The 19967-nt window shown below is 39.9% G+C and overlaps 1 protein-coding gene across 1 annotated transcript in view; it reads right to left on the reverse strand.

The window, feature by feature from the left end:
• LOC126482040 (transmembrane protease serine 11D-like) overlaps positions 1-19967 on the reverse strand; it is a 167624-nt gene that overhangs the window by 9637 nt on the left and 138020 nt on the right. Inside the window, exons 7-8 of the mRNA XM_050106013.1 lie at positions 8918-9006; positions 3317-3455 (exon numbers count right to left, since the gene is read on the reverse strand). Coding sequence (XP_049961970.1) covers positions 3317-3455; positions 8918-9006 — 228 coding nt within the window. The remainder of the gene's footprint in view (positions 1-3316; positions 3456-8917; positions 9007-19967) is intronic.

The following is a 19967-nucleotide window of genomic DNA, read 5'->3' on the forward strand; positions in this document are numbered from 1 at the left end:
TGAAGATGTCGTACACCGTGTGTATGTGAGGTAATGTGAGGAGCTAGAAGAAAGTGAAGAACAGAGAGGACTGATTGTCTTGCCATATGTCAGCATTTCGTCTTCGAAAAATGGAGGATTACTGCCGAAACATAAAGTTAAATGCGCCTTCCATCCACTTTCAAAAGTGAGTGCTAATTATAGGCTCAGTTAAGGACCATTTTTGCTTGAAAAGGCCTTGTAGCTGGGAGACGACACACATCAGACGAACTTACCACACAGAGAAAGACAGATAAGTGAATGTTAACAGCGCACACGTCTTGACCTAACTAGAGAAATCTGTGGTGGCAGACTACTGTTTGAGTATAGTCATGAAACGAATCATCAAAGCACTAAAATTCTCTTAGCGACGTATTTGTAGTAAGACTGTGTAAAGAACTGGTCGAGATACGTGTGAAATCTTGTAAAGAGAAATACGAGTTTCTGAGTTAGTGCTGTGTGGGATGCAGCGCTAGCAGTACTAAAGTCACAGAGTCTACATGGGGGAAACTGTTGATCAACCAAGGGATGACGATTCGCTGACTAGTAAACTATTCATATAACAGCGTCGACGATGGTCACACGCCAGCGAGAATGCGTAATTCTACATACATCTTCCGATAGAGATCACTTTTGCAATTCACAGAATGAACAAGAGCTTTTTTGGATACATCGTGGTTCTTGGGTCATCGTCCGACGGGTGTTATAGTGATCCTTCCTGCTGGCCAAAGAATTTGGCGCCTTAATGCATGTGCATTTCTTACATTGATTGGCAAAAACAGAAGGCTCCAGTCAAAAGTCAGCGTGGTGTTCGTCACAGAAGACGTTTGATCAGCTGCACTAATGAAATATCGTGGGACTTAATAATGACGTCCAAAGATTCTCCCGAGAACCATATCTACAAACCTAAGACGATATACAAATACTTCATTTACATGTATTTCTTTTTCTTTTGCACAGATGAAGTATTTTAAATCCTCCTCTAGTGCTGCTGAGAATACTACCATGTTAGGGAACATTTTTCATTTACTGTGTTAATCATTATTCTGATGGTGTCGAATGCATCGAAAAACACAGATTGATAACAAGCTTTGTTTGTCAACTGCTGTCAGTATAGAAGTAGTATATCAAGATATTATACAGGAAACTCTGACCTTCAAACGCCTTCTGAAATTGATTAGGGTGATCACGTGCACATCACATCCCCCCTTGTAAACCTCAACTCAAGAAGTCGAAAGCCCTGCCCTTATCAGTAACATCATCACCCTTATTGCTAATGGCTTCAGCTTTATAAATGATGTGATCGTCATGCCGAAACAACCATCCCTACTTTTCCCCTACCCTGTCTCTCCCTTCCCCTGCCCACCTCCACAAACCCATTCGTTCTCCTAATCTCCCCACTGCTCCAGTCATATCCCATAGCGTTAGACTCAATTAAAATGTAACAGCCAATCACAACACAACCACGGTCCACAAATCCTGCCTGTGCTGAAAAGTATTCAGACTCTGAATTTTTGCACCGTGTTCAAAAGTATCCGAATGATCTGAATTATTTATGAGAAATTTAAGTAAACGCTTTATTTCCATATCTAAAATATTAAGCTGTTTTCATTCACCACTCCAAGATATCTAGAATATGATTTTTTCTTCAATTACTGTTCCACTAAACTTAAAAATATGAAATAAAATCAACTACTGCTTTATGCTCCTGTTGCTTTTCATCGCCAACAGATGGCCGCATTCACATTTTAATCTGTGCATCACGCTTGGTGTACGCTACAATGGAGCATGAACTTAATTACTATTTTACAAGCCCAAATTTTACCACGATGCTTCTCAAGTGTATCAAGGTTCATTCCGTGTCAAAATTGTTGCAAAAATGGGTCAGCAACGCAGAAAATTCAAAATTTCTATGGAGGAATGTTTTTATGGAAGAACAGGACTGGTAACTCTTGTTGAGAAGTGTACTTTAAGCCGTAAGTTAGATCAGCGGTAGTGTTAATATATGTTTTGTATTGTCACAGAACAAACTTTCATGTATATTAATGAATTCAATCATATCTAATCAAGCTCATATATCAACATACAAATTATTTGAGTAGTGTCAATAAGCTGTCTGCGTGATTTTTTTAACAAATTATATCGACAATAATATCATTTTACTTTGATGTAGGGTTTGAATTTTCTTTTGTCATCATAGACTTGAAATTTTCCTTGCATACAACCTGCACATATTTTGGTAAACAATTATGTTTCGATTTCAAAGATTTTATTTGGGAGATATTGACTTTGTTCTTTTGCCGCTTTGTTATTGCAGAAGTTTTATCTCTGTCTTCTTCAATGAACGTCTTTGGTCGTCATGTGTAGTAACATAGCGGAAGTTCTCGTTGTGTAACATAAGTTTAAGTTGTACATCGCTATAAATTTTTCAGTAATCCTTCTTCCTTCCTTCCTAAACTAATGCTTTGCCAGTTCTCTGTGTGTATCAGTGTGGTGTTCTGACATAACTTTGATTAGATGTTGGTGTTATTTAGTAGTTGGTTATGAGAAATACAACTTTGGAGGGCCTTGGCACCATAGTGTCACTAGCTTAATATGGCAGGCTTCGTTGATAGTTTGTTTTGAGTTAAACCTGCACTTCACCTAGTTCAGATGCAAGTAAAATACAATATTAGGCTTTCAGTAAGATTGACTATTTTTCTAGTGTGCTCCACATGATGGATTTCGTCACGCTCACCCATTCCTCAGATGAGAAATTATCGAAAAATAAATTGTAAAAACGAGAGGCGTTGATAATACATAAAAGTTGCTCACACTCATACAATACCCGTTGCATATTTACTTGCAACACTTGAGAAGCATCACTTAGATGTATATTTAATTTGAGAGTGCTTGAGACTTACACGAAGATTGGGTTTATAAAATAGAACTCCTTATACTGGGTGACTTGGCCTTTCAATTATGGCGAAATTTATTCGTTTGTCAGAAACGGACATAAAACCTTTCGATTAACAGTCAAACTCTTTGATGCATACGTCACGGTGGCTGGACAATGAATATTCTATTTAAACTAGTCTACATTACAATAAAATTAATGTTGAATGGGAAGTAGCAGTTCTGTGTGCAGTGGATGCACCCTACGAAGTGGAGGTCTGAACATCCATAACAGAATAATAATATTAATAATAAAAAAATACTATTATCAATACTAATAATAATAAGTCTCCGAGGAAAAGAACGTCGGAGAGGATCATGTACCACAAGAAAAGGAGAGGGGCAATGCAACAGGAGAACTTACCCCGAGCAGGGCGATATCGTCCGTGTATTCCAGATTGTCAAAGCTGTCGTTGATGATGGTGGTGCTCACTCCCACCGTAGTACCAGAGCTGGTGCTTGATGTGGAGCCCGCATGGACGGTGATGGACCCCGCACCGTATCTGAAAGAAAAAGAAACCGTCTGGGTTTCTACGCTGCTGAAGAAAAGCGTAAAATGTGTACTATATTGCAGCAAATCAGTCGCTGATTGTCGTTAAGTGTTGACAGACACTAACTCCGAGTACGTAGCAGCGTAGCTTGTTGACACTTTTCAACATTTATCATGGAAATTTAAGTCGCTCTTGAAATCAGGTCGGTGGTTATATTTTCTTTCTTTGGCCACATCTGAAAAGCCTATTAAACGAAACGGTGCGGATGGACTCACTCATGTAATTGTTTCCGCATTCACATGCGATGCTGTAAATTCCAGAAATCCGGGGGCCGAGACCGTCCTTAACAGGACGTAGCACCTGCGTAATTTTCTTAGGAGGTCGGAAGAGAGATCTGATACCTCGTCTTCCCAGCATTTTTCTCCTGAAACGATAAAGTTCTTACTACATGTTATGAACACCAGCTACTTCTTGTACGGCGGTAAATTTTATGAAATGACGGACGGAATGGCTATGGGTTTTCGTTGTCTACAGAAATGGCTAACTATTTTTTGGAACATTCTGATAAACATGCATTAAGTTCAGCTCCCTTCATCCATCTTTATTTTATAGTTATTCTGACAACACGTTTGTAGTCTCTTGAGCATAGCCTCGTAAACAGACATGAAATACTGCTTCACCAAAGGAAATTTTTGTCCCAGGCATTCATATACTGGGACTCTGTAATGAAAGAGGCTGTAAAAGTAAGAACGTGTGAGAAACTTTCAACCGTGATGGCGCACATAATCCACATAACGGTGTATGGAAGCGAGCTCTCGACGCAGGGAAGAGCCAGAGATATTCGTCACAATGTTTACGCTACAGTGGGAGCGGTGACGCCACGTGCGCAGACGTTGACACCATCTGCGACAGCATGACGAACTACCGACCAATCAGAAGCCATATTTGGGCTACATAAGGTCACCACAGTAGCGATTTTGACAGTCAGTTGCTCCTGACGATGAGGATGGTGGAAGTGGTCGAATGTTCGAGGTTTTGCCCTGAATTGACGCGGCAAGAAGTCCTAGCGTGTTTTATACTATATGCTTTTTGTTTTATTATAGTATAATTACAATGTTTTAAGGAAGCGTCGGCTACTTTTGAATATGTATACAACTATTAATCCAGAATTTTCAGGAATAGTACGACTGACGTGGTTTGTTAAATCAGAAACACACGTATTATAAACCTGTGTTCTGCTTTTTAGTATTACACAATTCTAAGTAAACGATAGTTCTTCAATAAGCTAAGTAATTAAATCATGTAGTCTTTATTTCATCATGTTACTATAAGATTATGAATCCACACAGTCACACTCCGTTGAAACAAAAACAAACTAGTACTAGAGATCTTGTACGACATCGGCCCATGATGTTTCTTGCGGCAGGCTTATCTTCCACATCAATCATAATAGACATGAAAGACCATCTCTTGTCTCTCGCAAAGGTAAATACGTACATAAACAATTCAGAAAAGGATTACACATTATCAAGAGTTACAGTGCAAATAGGAAGATGCTGCGAATGGTGTGCGTATTCATGAAGGAAAAAAATTGTAGCTATTGATATAATAACTATGTATGAATTTCAAACCACGCTCAAAGAAATTACAATAGGGAAGCTGCAGGAACAGATGCATAAATGCAGAGTTAATCAGATACGCAGAAAATTACTTTTTACCTTTGATTCTTATAGCCTATGGAGTAGTGCTGGCAAAAATGAGACAGGGCAGAAATTTTCGCGGTTTACAAAACGGATAATACTAGCGAATGTGGAAACTACAGAGGCATTAGTAGGTTGAACGTAGCATACAAACACTACTGAAGAACCTTCACCTACAGAATAACCGCTCTCGCTGAGACACATCTCGCACACGATGAAGATGGATTCAGAAAAAAAAATGTCTGGTATTTATTGCATAAAACGACTCACAGAAGAACGAAGGTAGTTATGCTTTCGACCAAGTTGATCGAAATAGATTACTGGCAATAATGAATGATACTGGCTACCCACCGCAACTGAAAGGACAATCAAAAGCGTGTATACTGAAACAAGAATATACACACATCAAAAATGTTTTGCATCACTTTGGTTCCGAGAGTTCCGGAACTTGAACAGAAAATTGGAATAGAGATCAACATAAATATCATTTCCGCCCTTTTATTGCTCATGAAAACCTCATATTTCATGTTGTGCCACCATACATCGAGACCTTCAGAGGAGGTGGTCCAGATTGCTGTACACACCGGTACCTCTAATACCCTGTAGCACGTCCTCTTGCATTGATGCATGCCTCTGTTCGTCTTGGCATACTATCCACAAGTTCATCAACGCACTCCTGGTCCAAATTGTCCCACATTTCAACGGCGATTCGGCGTAGATCCCTCAGAGTGGTTGCTGGATCACGTCGTCCATAACCAGTCCTTTTCAATCCATCCCGGGCGTGTTCGATAGGGTTCATGTCTGAGGAACATGCTGGCCACTCTAGTCGAGCGATGTCGTTATCCTGAAGGAAGTCATTTATAAGATGTGCACGATCTATTGTAAAGCCGTTACCGTGCCTTCCATGACCACCAGCGGCATACGTCGGCCCCCCATAATGCCATCCCAAAACAGCAGGGAACCTCCACCTTGCTCCACTCGCTGGACAGTGTGTCTAAGGCGTCCAGCCTGACCGCATTGCCTCCAAACACGTCTCCGACGATTGTCTGGTTGAAGGCATAAGCGACTCTCATCAGTGAAGAGAACGTGATGCCAATTCTGAGCGGTCCATTCGTCATGTTGTTGCGCCCATCTGTACCGCGTTGCATGGTGTTGTGGTTGCAAAGATGGACCTCGCCATGGACGTCCGCAGTGAATATGCGGATCATACAGCCTTTTGCGCACAGTTTGAGTCGTAACACGACGTCCTGTGGCTGCACGAAAAGCGTTGTTCAACATGCCGGTGTTGATGTCAGGCTTCCTCCGAGCCATAATCTGTAAGTAGCGGTCACCCCTTGGGCTGCCTGAGCGAGGCATGTCATTGACATTTCCTGTCTCTCTGTATCTCTTCCATGTCTGAACAACATCGCTTTGGCTCACTGTGAGACGCCTGGACACTTCCCTTGTTGAGAGCCCTTCCTGGCAGAAAGTATTGCGGGCGCCATCGAACCGTGGTTTTGATCATCTAGGCATGGTTGAACTACAGACAACACGAGCCGTGTACCTCCTTCCTGGTGGAATGATTGGAACTGATCGGCTGTCGGAGCCCCTCCGTCTAATAGGCGCTGCACATGCATGGTTGCTTGCATCTTTGGGCGAGTTTAGTGACATCTCCGAACAGTGAAAGAGACTGTGTGTGTGATACAATATCCACAGTGAACGTCTGTCTTCAGGAGCTGTGAGAACCGGGATGACCCAAAACTTTTTTTGATGTGTGTAATAATGGAGAAGGTGAAGTACAAATGAGTTAAAAATCAATCAGGGAATGATACAGGGAGGTTCCTTTTCACCAATTACTTTTAAATATTTGTGCTGCAAATATCCTTAAATCTGGCAATTAATAAATCATCCAGGAATTAAGTTCGATAAATTACATTAAGTGATTTACTCTTTGGAGGCGAGAAAGTAATAATACCAGAAAGTGAAGATAAACACCAGTTATCAGTACACTAGCTGAACCAAAAATGTGCAGAAAACAATCTAAAAATTTCATTCTATAAGTTGAAAGTTATGACCTTTCAAAGTAAATTCCCACTACGGTCGAAAATAATTATTAACAACGAAGTAACTGAACAATGTCACAGTTTAAATGGTGGGACTTCGACACAAGCTACCATTGTAGTAATTTTTTAGATGAAAAGCTATGTAAATTTTGCATCATTGTATCGAACATGAAGAGAACACTTATTAACATAACGCGGAAGGATATAAAAATTGAATTTTGTAAAACTATGTTGATAGCATTACAGTACCAACCACTACCGTATGGACGCTAAATTTGGGTAAATATAAAGACAGATGACAGAAAAGTCATGCGACACAGATGAGATTCTTTGTGAGAGCAACGAGGTGAACAAGAAGGGATATAATAAGGAATGGAGAATTTCGAATGGTGTTCAATGTACATGCTATTAGTGAAGAAACAACTGAATATAGTGAGAGGCGGAAGCAAGATATGAAAAACTGAAGAACGTCCAAGAAAACGCTGACTTACAACCCGAAAAGAAGGGAAAACTTAGGTGGACCAGGAAAACGACGGACATAAACCTAATGAAGATGGAAGAGGCAGATGCCTAATTTCCTGCATATGGAAGATGACTACGGTAACGACGACGAAGTCTGTGTTCAACGACCCCACCTTCCGTTTAGCCACGTACATTAGTCGAGTACACAAAAGTTCGCATTTTGAAATTTAGTTATTGCGTTACTTGTACTTTCTATGAAATAGTTCATGAGATATTCCTGTATATGAGCCGGCCGGAGTGGCCGTGCGGTTCTAGGCGCTACTGTCTGGAACCGCGAGACCGCTATGGTCGCAGGTTCGAATCCTGCCTCGGGCATAGATGTGTGTGATGTCCTTAGGTTAGTTAGGTTTAAGTAGTTCTAAGTTCTAGGGGACTGATGACCTCATAAGTTGAGTCCCATAGTGCTCAGAGCCATTTGAACCATTTTTGAACCTGTATATGAAATTCAGTCACTATCGTGTGTCCAAGAAATTATTTGTCTTTTACTATCATGGATGATGCGTGAACACGAATATATCACCTCACGGTCTGTAACTGACGACTCCACCAATACCTCCGCAATAACACATGAAGTATTTAAGTACATCCTAATACTGCTTCACAAATACATTTCGTCTGTCTCTTCCGCAAATCTGAACTATTCTCCTCAGACAGGGTAGCATCCTCCGCATAAAATGGCTGCAGTCCAACGTTCACGATCACACTATCGTCTTTGATCTGTCTCTCTCTCTCTCTTTCTAGCATTTCAGTCATCCAGATTTTCCGAGATTTTCCCTTAAACGCTCCATTCAAATGGCGGCGTGGTTCCTCTGCGAAGGGCACGGCCGATTCGCTTCCCTATGCTTTCGTAATCCGGACTTGTGGCCCTTTTCTAACGACCTCGCTTTTGACGGGAATTGAATTCTAATCTTTCATTCTTACTACTTTCCTCTCTCTCTCTCTCTCTCTCTCCTTGTTCACAATCAGTGTGGGTACTGACGTCGACATCCAACAATCGTAGCTGTTGGCACGAAGTGTAAACACTCTGAACGCTCACCAGGGCCAGTGATGTCAAATCCACCTGAAGTGACGTGCTGCTTCGATCGTTGGTGAGAGCATCGATAATGACATCTGTCCAACTGTCACGTTATGTCCAACACTGTGAAATACTGCTACAGTATAAATCTGTGATTGAAGTAGGGAAATTTTTTCTGATATGTTGAGAACTTACCCGTCTATGCAGTGAGCAGCTGTCAACACCCAGTTTTGGTTGATGATGGTCCCACCGCACTTAAAATTGCCATTAACTAAAATGCTTACCTGAAAAAAAAGAAAGAAAACAAATGCATGTTTCTGTACAGAGGTGATGCATTCCATATTACACAGTTTAGTGATAGTAATTAATTCTGTTATTTTCCATTTGATCAGCTCTAGCTCTTCAGAGGTGTATGAGCGACAATCGTTTCCTTACATCTAAGTAGTGGAGCTACTGAGGATTTAACCTTCAAAACAAAATATTTCAGTTCTTGTATGTGAAACTTAACAGGGACTGGAACACTTCGTTTGGATCTACATCTGTTGAAACACTGTAAACGTACTTTAGAAGAAGAATTGGAACCTGAGTTACTTTCTTACAATAACGAAACGATCAAATGTCCTTCGTTTGAGAATACAGCCTACACTTTAATGTTGCTAAATTCATCCAAGTTCTCATGTACACCCATCAAAACCACAAATTGCATGTTGTACCACCATACACACCACGTAAATCATCAGCAGGTACATTAATCAAACAGCACACTAGACTACCTCTCTATAACGGCAGCAGGCGCACATGATTCTGCTGAGGCCAAGTCGCCCACTATGAAACACTACTAAGGTTTGTCTGGGGAAAGAAGATGTAAGATTATAGGCAAACCCGTGTAGAGAATAGATGGAGCTGCTAATTTAAACGTGTTTCAATAATGTTGAGATTTCTAGGTAACTAGGAGAAATGAGCCACTGTGACGCAATGTATACTGATACAAGGCTTTAATGACAGAGAGTCGATATGGTTCCACGTGTGACGTTACGTTGTAATGTTCGCTGTATCAACTGAAGACATTTCGTTTTCATAACATTCATTAATTTCATGGCATTATAATTTCTGTATACGTGATTCTTCAAGTCCAAGTTCTTGTGAAGCCAACTGTAGCATCATGAGTTCAGAGCATTGCTCTCAATTGTCTTTGATCACATTTTTATACAGACTGGTTAGCTCCGCTTGATAGAGAAATGATAACATGCATTCATTTTCTTTTCTGTTTCAGTTTTTCCTCCTCTCCGACTTATTTATGTTATCTTTGTACTTGCCTGGAGTTAGAATATTGGTTTGACGCTTTCTCTACGCTTGTCCAGCCTGTGCATCTCTGCGTGCTTATTGAAACCTACAACCACTTCAACCTGCTTTCTGCAGTCACGACTAGCTTCCACTTCACACACATCCAAATACCACAATACTAAGTATTCTTTGGTGCCTCAGGATGTGTGAAATCTCACTGTCCCTTGTTTTAGCTATAAAGCTATCTTTCCCAGTTTCGATTCAGTATGTTACACTTAGTTACTTTACCAACATTCCTTATCAGCTTTCCTTTGTGATACCACAATTCGAAAGCTTGTGATTTCTGTTTTCAAGCCCTGATTATTCCAATTCAATACAAGGCCTTAGAATACACTCAGGAGTCTTTCTAATGGTAAGTTGATATTCTATATTAAATCTCTCTTCTCCAGAAACGCGTTTCTTACTATTGGTGATCTGCATTTCATGTCGCCTTTTCTTTTGCTACTACCGTCTATTATATTGCTGCTCAAATAACGAAATTCATCTAGTACTTACATCGTTTTATGTCACAATCAAAGTCCCTCTGCATCACCTGATGTCATTTCCTGTTGATGATGTTAATCTATTTCCACAACTCTATCATTTCCATACGCGTGACATGCGAAGTCGTTTCCTGTTTTTGTATAGAATTACATTCTCATCGGCAGACCTTCTAGATATTTCATTTCCTCTTTTGAACTTCAACTGCTTCTCCAAATTCATTTTCCACTTTATTTACGTTCTTGAACTATGTACGGTTTGAAAATCTTCAATCGGGTCTCACGCCCTTCTCAACTCCTGCATCTCCTACATGTCCTTAAACCATTAGAACTATTTTCTGGTTTTTATAAAAATTCTAGATAAGATCATAATCTCAGAAAGTGTTTTCCAGTTATCATCGTCAAACACTCTTCCCAAATCTACAAATCCTACAGATGTCTTTTTGCCTTTCATCAGGCTGTCTTCTAAGATTAGTGGTGGGATCAGTTTTGTCTCGTGTATTCCTACATTTTTGTGGTACTTAACATTAATCATACCTGAGGTCTGCATGTACCGGTCGCCATATTCTTCGGTTAATTATACATATTAGTGTTTTCCAACCATGATTTATTTAATCCTTATCCTTAAACTTTGGGAACGAGTAAATATCAGCCAGGATAACGCGCGTCTCCGTTGGCCCATTCGTTAGTCACCTTATCGACAGCCAAAAGTGTGTCACACCTCACCGCCTGTTAAATTACACTGGTATTGTTCTACTATATGTAAACTGAAAACGCTCTACAGAGGCAGACACAGAAACATATATGACAGGTCATATGCACCAAAATGCTTCATGAATGAGAACATTGAGATACGTTTTTGAGCAAAGCCAACAAATCTACGGTGGAGTCAAGTATGTAGAGACTGCGAAATGGAATACTGTGAGTGGTGCTATTCCATTCGACCAAAATAATAGTCTATATGTCACTGAAGACCAAGAATGTGGTTTCAGGAAGGAGGTGACTCATCGCTAAGTGAGGGGAGCCCTAATCGAAGAACGTTCTGTACTTCCTAGCGTATATAGAAGGGGATAAAACTGGCAAGATCTAATGTTTTACTGATCAACAAGCCACACTAAATGAATAAGTAATTGCGCTTGGTTGTCGTATGAAAAGGGTTCTGAAAGAAGGCAAGATTTTTCAACAAGATCTGTGCAATCCTGGAATAATTTCTTAATCGGTAGTTTTCACATTTTTCGATACCAGGAAAATAGTTTTTGAGCTACAAGTGCAGAAATATTGCTCAGAAACGAAGCTAAAATAGATAAAACTAAAATTACGTTTTACAGAATTTTTGGTAATACTTTACCACAAAAGGGAACTCGCCATCTGAAGCTGACGAACCTCCCACTATTCTTGAGCCGTGGTTCCTGCCTGGTGCTCCTGAAACAATAAATACTTGCGTGACTTTCTTGTTATCCAGGTTCCCATCCGCTCCGAATTTTCTGGGGCTCTCCTCGTGTAAATTTTTTTCCGATCTGTCCCTGTCTTCTCAAACACTCGCTTGGGAGAGGGGAACGCCCCGGATTTTATTATATACTTTTCACGTGCTATGCATGTTGAAGTGTCAGGATGGCTCTAATATTGCCGGGTGAAACATATATATAAATAAAAACAAATATACGTAAATATCTAATTGTGACCTTCGTACCACACACTGTGCCTTTTGTCATCAGTCTTTCACTAACTACGTTAATTTATTGTGTTCTCTAACTGTGTCAGTTCTAGAGAGCAATAAATAATTTCGATTTTTTTTTTCGTGGACAATTGGACGTAGTATCAGCAATGGACTTTGATGTTTAGTCACCACATTTCGTTTGTTGTGTGCGCCATGTAGTATGTTACAGTCTAATACACAATAGGTTCTAGTACATGCAGCTATATAGGATACATTAATTGAGGAAAAAAGTGAAGCATATGCCAGTTTAACTCCGTTCAATTGCACACCATCGGTGGTTTGTTAGTGGATAAAGATGGAATTCTGTGTGACATGGTATGGCCAACAAAATGCATCAGTGTTGTTCGTGTTTAACATTGTTACTAGATCTGCTAAAATATATAAGCGGCGTTTAATGCCGTCAGATATTGAAGGATCACTGTGTCGAAACCAGATATGTAGCGTACTCATTTGAGATAGCGTTATCAGCAGCAGATAGAGTTTGAAAGCGAACTCATTGTTGGTCTTCCTTTGGCCAGCTGGTCGAACCAGGAAATGCCCAGATCTGTGTGCCATTTGGATGTGACAGTGATGCAGTGTTGGTCTGCATGACTACGTGAAGAGAGGCGAACTAGACGTCGAGGTTCCAGTGGATCGCATCTGACCGCCACAAGGAAGGAACCCATATCGTGCACCAAGCACATCGTGAGCCCTTCTTATCCACGCCTGTCGTCCGTGAGAAAATAATGGGCTTCGTGCAACGCCCTGTGTGATCCGGTACCATTGGCAGAGATTAGCATCAGCCGGATTAAGTAACTACCATCCCATGCTAAGTCTGCTTTTACAGTGGTGACGAGAATGGGAAGGATACGCTGCTGATGAACAGGGCCACACTATGTTCAGCGATGAACAGCGATTCGTCGCTGCTCTAGATGACCATCGTCAGCGATCTCCTGAAAGGTTCAATTGTTTAACAATTCTGGATAGGCGCAGCTGTGGGGAGCAGACGGGTCTGACTTCACGCCACGGGAAGTATGACTGAGGGGACCTGATGGCACTACGGTACCTCAGAGGCATACGGCATCTTCATGTGTTTCCACTCATGCGACAGTATGGTAGAACCATTTATTAGCAAGAGGATGCTCGTCCCTATATGGAGCGCGTGTCTATCAACTGTGTGCGTAGTGTTGAGGGATTCCTATGGCCATAAAGTTCCTCAGTATAGTCTCCGATAGAGCATTTGTGAGACCCACTTAGACATCAGTTCCTTTCCAGGGCCTGGATCCGGGATGTCTAGGAGCAGTTAGATAACTGCAGACCACCTTGCTTCAGGAAGAGATACAAGACTTTTATGACACCCTTCCCATGCATCCAGACCAGAGGGGGTGCAGTGACATACTCGTAAGAGAGCCTACATAGCCAAGTTCTTTTGAAATATGACTCAGTTATGTTATCAGTGAAATAATAACCACATACTCTCTCTTACTCTTAAAGTTTCATTTAGTTTCATCCTCCCCTTGTAGGAGCATCTACTTTTTCTTCAGAGTATTTGCTGCATTTATCACGTTCAGTCGCAAATAAAAATTAAATTATTGCAAGTTTCCCATTCATGAAGTATGAACACTTAGTGTACAGTGTGTGGTACGAAGGTCACAATTAGATATTCACATATGCTTATTTTTATTTATATATATATATATATATATATATATATATATATATATATATATATATATGTTTCACCTGACATTATTAGAGCCATCCTGACACTTCAACATGCATATCACATGAAAAGTATATAATAATAATAGCGTAACAGATATAATAATGACAATAGAATTTTCTTAAGATTGTGTTGAACAGCTTACTCTTTTTTTTTTTTTGTCGATGTGAATAATGACGTCTAACAGTAATACTCGTATGTGGCGGCAGTACAGATGCAATCAAGAGTGGAGAAGAAATTTAGTGGTCAGAGAGAGAACGAAAAGTTAGAGGTTAAGTTAAAATAGATGTTGAAGGTGAACTGGGGGGCAGCTCTTGTCCAAAAATCACCACAAAACAGTACTGCGTCCGTTTGTGAATTATTTCTACGAGCTTGAAACAGAAACGACTTAATCCTTTTTACCTTTGTGATAAGAAGTTTAATTCGCAAATTTATTGCGTGCTTGTGCGCCTAGTTTAGAGTTTCGTCGTCTTTAGCTGGGAACTTCAACGTTAGGCGTGTGAAGGAGTCCCTTAGGGATGTGGCTACCAAGGAGGGGATGGGGGCCATGAGCACTCTGTGTGTGTGTGCATACTGGGGTGGGAGCCATAGCATGTACTGAACAAGTCCTTTGCAGTGCCATGAAGATCACAGGATCCAGCCAGCTGCAGATGGTGGCTCAGGTCAGTTCTAATAATGTGTGTCGCTTTAGATCGAAACAGGTTCTTTCTGGTTGCAGGCAGCTGTCTGAACTGTCTGAAGGAAAGACTGGCTGCCTTGCGTGCAAGATGACAACAGAGCTGTTGCATCGTCGTCAGGACATACTGCGGACCTTTGGTGCTGAGCCGAGTGCAGAGTCTGATTCAGAGGCTCAGACGGTTGTGAGACGACTTAGGCTGCAGATTATTTGATTTGCGCCTGGTGGAGTATCGGGTTCCGTGTAATAGGTCCTTGGTCCACTACATAATGGAGACCACTACATGGGTGGTGGGGGCTATGAGCTCTGGTTAGTTTTTTGGTTTAGAGGGCCTTAGAAAAGAATAAAATGGGCTAGAGTCTCAAAAGCAGCAGGTCAAACATAGCACGAAGTTAGCTCTAGAAACACTAAGCATTACAGCACTAAACTGCTGTAGCTGTTTGGGAAAGAATCAGGGCTTCAAGTGCAAACAGAAAGCAGTGAAGCTAAAATCTTTATACGTACAGAAAACTGGCTAAACGTGAAGATGAGTTCAGCTGAAATTTTTGCAAAGGATCTAACGGTATACAGAAACGATTGATTAAATACAGCGTGTTTGTAGCTGTTAAGAAAGGTTATGTTGGAGTGACACTGGAATAGATAGTTCCTGTGAGTTAGCGTGGGTGAACGTCATACGTGACGAACGAAATAAATGAATATTTGGTTCCTTTCATAGCACCTTGACTCAGATGATACAAGCGCTGAAAGGTTCAAAGAAAAATTTAGTACCTCCTCAAATACGTACCCCACTCATTCGGTTATAGTTGGTTATGACTTCAATGTATTCTGGAAATGACGGAAATACATGTTCAAAGCCGGGGATAGTTATAAAACATCGCCTACCATTGTACTAAATGCTTTGTCAGAAAATTAGTTTGAACACTTCATTGAGGAGCACACTGGCAGTGTTAATGCTTGGAAAACATACTTGATCTCTTAGCAACAAAAAAATCGTATCACATAATGAACATCATGGCAGATACAGGAATTAGTGACCAAAAGGTCGTTCTATATAGACTGCGTAACGTATCATACAAACCCACCGAAAATAAACTACAATATATCTATTTGTGAGAATATATGAAAACTCACTTCCTGTTTTCCAAAATTACTATCCAAGCGTAGGCCCGATATGGCTTAAATTCGGAGAAACAGCATCATCAGGAATTAGAAGATTTATTACAAATAAATCAATAAAAGACAGAACGGATCCCTATTGTTACATATAGCAGGTCAGAACACTGTTGCAGAAGGAAGGGAAGAGCCATGAGATTTCAAAGAACGCAAAATCCCGAATGAGGAAGTTTTTCAGGAACTTGAAAATTAGCGGCGATTTCAATGCGACTTCGTTTTAATAGTTCCCAGAACAAAACTCTGTCTCGAAATCTGGCAGAATATCCAAAGAGATCTGATTACACATAAAGTTCACCAACGGCAAGACGCCAACAATACTTTCAGAGTTTTGTACATATGATAATGTTACTGATGACAGTGACACTAAAACGGTGTTGCCAAATACTGTTTTCTGAAATCCCTTCATCAGAAAGATGATGTGCATTTTTTACAGAATTCCAGTTAAGAAGTGCTGCCAACACCATTAACTTAGAGGTAGATATCCTCTTTGTAGCGAATCAACTTATATCGCGTAATCGAGGGAAGTCTTCCTGTACAGATTATACGACAGTTAATTTCGTTTCAGAGTAACCTGATCTAATAGCACCACCCACTTAAGTCATATACAACTGCCTACTCAATGCGAGGTCCGTACCTAAAGACTAGAAGTTTGCACGAGTCATGGCGATACTCAAGAAAGGAAGCAGGGATAATCCACTGAATTACCGACCCCTACTACCAACTTTGATTTTGGATCGAATACGGTTTTCGAACATTATGAATTACCTGGAAAAATTACACGTATTGATTCACAGTCAGCAGAGATTCGGAAAATATAGTTCTTGTTCGACACAACTCCTTAGTCTCATGAAGTAATAAGTGCTACCGATAGCGAATCTCTAATTGATCCCATATTTCTTGATTTCGAGAAGGCTTCTGATAGCGTTCCTCAAAAGAGGTATCTTATAAAACTGTGTGCCTATGCAGTATTGTTGTCTCAGTTGTACAACTGAATTCTTGATTTCTTCTCACACAAATTCACATTTCGTAGTAACTGACTGAAAGACATAAATGTTTTAGGTGACAATCTGAGCATCAATCCTAGATTGTTTAGAGATGATGTTGTCATTCACCGTCTAATAAAGTAATCACAAAATCGCAACCAACCGTTGCCAAGTAATGACAAGATTTCTGTATGGTGTGAAAAATGGCAGTAGACTCTAAGTAATGAAAATGGCGAGGTCATCCACATGACTGCGAAAAGGAATTTCTTAAATTTTCATTGTGCGATAAATCACACAAATCTACAGGCTGCAAGTTTAACCAAATATCCAGGCTCAACAATTGCAAAAAACTTCAGTTATAAAGATCAGGTAGACTATGTTGTGGGGAAGGTGGACCATAGATCGAGTTTTATTGAAGAACACTTAGAAGATACAACGTGTCATCTAAAGAGACTGCCTACAGTACTCTTGTCTGTCCTCTGCTAGAATATTACTGTTCGGTAGGCATTCTTAATGGAACAGTTTCTACAAGATAGCTGTATTCAATAAATTGTAGTAGTTTCTAGTTAGATGTTGGCGGTGTACCATCCTGTTGCAAGGACTAACAACTAGCAGCTAATGCAAAAAGTTTTAATATATGACACTGCTAAGATTGAAAATACAGTAGCCTTTGATTACGGAATTAATAAGCCGCAACCAAAGAAAGCCACATCATGCAGATAAAAATATTAACAGTGTCGAGACATGTAATGGAACGTCATATAGAATAAGTTGGAGAAACCGTGAATGACGGGTTTAGATAAAAATCGACTTACCGCACGTCGAGTGAACTAAGACAAATCATTCTTCTCATTTGTCAGAGAAAAAAGAAGGCAACTTTATGCATGGCACAAGAAAATGTACCTTTAGCCACCTGAACACAAAAGTTTATATTCATCAGAAACTGCTAAAAGAATAGGTGTACGAACCATACGGGGTACATTGTATATACAGAACGGTGGGAGAGTGGTTACAATTGACATACTTGCGTCACAACGTTGTTAGGCTGACAGGAGATTGTAAGATAAGTAACTAAATCTCTTTTTCGGAGAAAGTGGCTCTATGTCTCATTTGTAGCAAACTGCAAGAAAGGCCTTCCAGTGCGAAGTTACCAGTAATCTTGAGCCTCCCACGGCCACTCTGAAAATAAAATTATTCTAACAGCACGCAGAGACAACTAAGAGTAATCATTTTTTCATCTGTCAAAAAAAAAACGCAAGTGAACTTAACATATGGCATAGTAGAATATACCTTTGCACGTAGAATTTAGGTAATAAAAGGTATAGATTTATGGTATATAACTTTCTACAAAATGTCACAATTGTTTAATTGTTACATATTTGCATTTATAAGTCAAAGAGATGAAAATCTGCTAGCTACGAAACTGTATTTAACAAAATAATTGTAATCGAAGGGAGACGAATCTTCTGTAATAATATCATCCATAAAAAATTGTCGGAACATGTAAACAAGTAAGATATGTTACACTACATTGGCGGAAGAATTTCATAGTGCACTAAGACAAGACAGAAATTGAGGAAATTAAGCACTGTAAAAGACTCGCACTGCTTTGCGTACTGTGTGGAGCGACACATATAGGGCAAATGCAGGAACATTTTATCAATATGGTACTACTAAATGGAGTTCAAAGTTAGCGTGGCTCTTAACTGTAAACCAAGCAAAACATTATGGAGCAGATGCCAAAGCTAAGAGGATCGACAAGTATGGTAAAGCAGTGGCGAATTGCTTTACTGTTAGCAACCTGATTCTTGCAATGTTTATTTCGCTTACAATAAAAAATTACAACGGATGAAAGGGGCAGATGTGAAGACAAGCACCATCTTCAGATGAAACATATTGTTTAAAAATGTGCCGGCGGCCTTGATACAAATTGAGTTGGGGGACTGTCATGACTTGAAGAACGTTGATTACTGGATAAACTGCATTTTCTTCCAAAGATCAAAAAAATTGCTTTGTCTTGATAGAAGATCATCACATAAAAATATCACCGACTTCTGAGATTCATATGAGATAATAAGTGTTGTTCTGACATGAGCTGGATTATTAGAAAGTTGTCAATTCGCTGTGTTTGTTGACTCCAGAACATAAGAAAGAACTTGTGTTAAGATATTTAAATTTCGAATATGAAAAAATATAATTATGATGGGCCCCTGACGTGATCTGATCTTAACTATAACATGAGCTGAACATCAATCTTGTAAACAGAACTGCAGCCAAACAGTAACAAGTTTTTGTACAGATTCCTTTCATAATTAGACTAAAAGAGATATAGAACTCATCACTCTCCATGATCTCTGTGGTTCTAAAAGCAATATACCGTATAACATGAGAAAATCTCATATTACATAGTGACTTATACAAGAACATGAAAGCAGACAAGTTATTGCTCAAAAATGCTATTGTCTTGGATGTTTTAAATTTTGCTCTAAGAAACAAAGGGTTCAGATACAACGATCTTGTGACATTCACGATTTGCGCCATCGTCATATACAAAATTTAATTTTACGTAGACTCTTACCATAGCACTGGCTAGCTGAAAGCAAGAACAAGCAAACAATGAAAGAAATCATCGTGAACAGACGAAGTTCGACTTCAGGCTGGTATCTTTTATACAAAGTTGGTCAATGACGTAGCGGTGCGTGCCATTTCGCCCGCAGTGACACCTTTATCTAATCTGTTGAGTTCTTTGCTGTTATTCAGTGTTTCAAGTGCTGGAAAGTACTTGCTGTTTTTGTTAACCGTGAAATCAAGAGAAAGGTAATGGTACAAGTACTTGATAATATTTGAACTAATTTCTTCTCAAGTCAGTTGCACTCTTATGAGAGTGTCTAAAATCTTGATTTCATTTTGGTACATTCTTTGCCTTCCACTTTTGTAACCTGCTTCAGCTGATGTTCTTTTTCTTCTTCTTTTTCTTTTTCTTCCCTGCATTTGGCTTTTCCCATTTCTTCCTAGTCATAAGGGTTCACATAATGTTAGTGGCAATTGGTGACTGGAACTGGAGGGTCGTTTGCCACTCTGGCGAAAAACGCTGACCTCGGCACTTTTAGGGGTGAGAGAAGAGTATAATAATTCCAATCCCAAGGAAAGCAGGTGTTGACAGATGTGAAA

Source organism: Schistocerca serialis, chromosome 5, assembly GCF_023864345.2.
Source record: "Schistocerca serialis cubense isolate TAMUIC-IGC-003099 chromosome 5, iqSchSeri2.2, whole genome shotgun sequence".
In the NCBI taxonomy this organism is placed as follows: Eukaryota; Metazoa; Arthropoda; class Insecta; order Orthoptera; family Acrididae; genus Schistocerca; species Schistocerca serialis.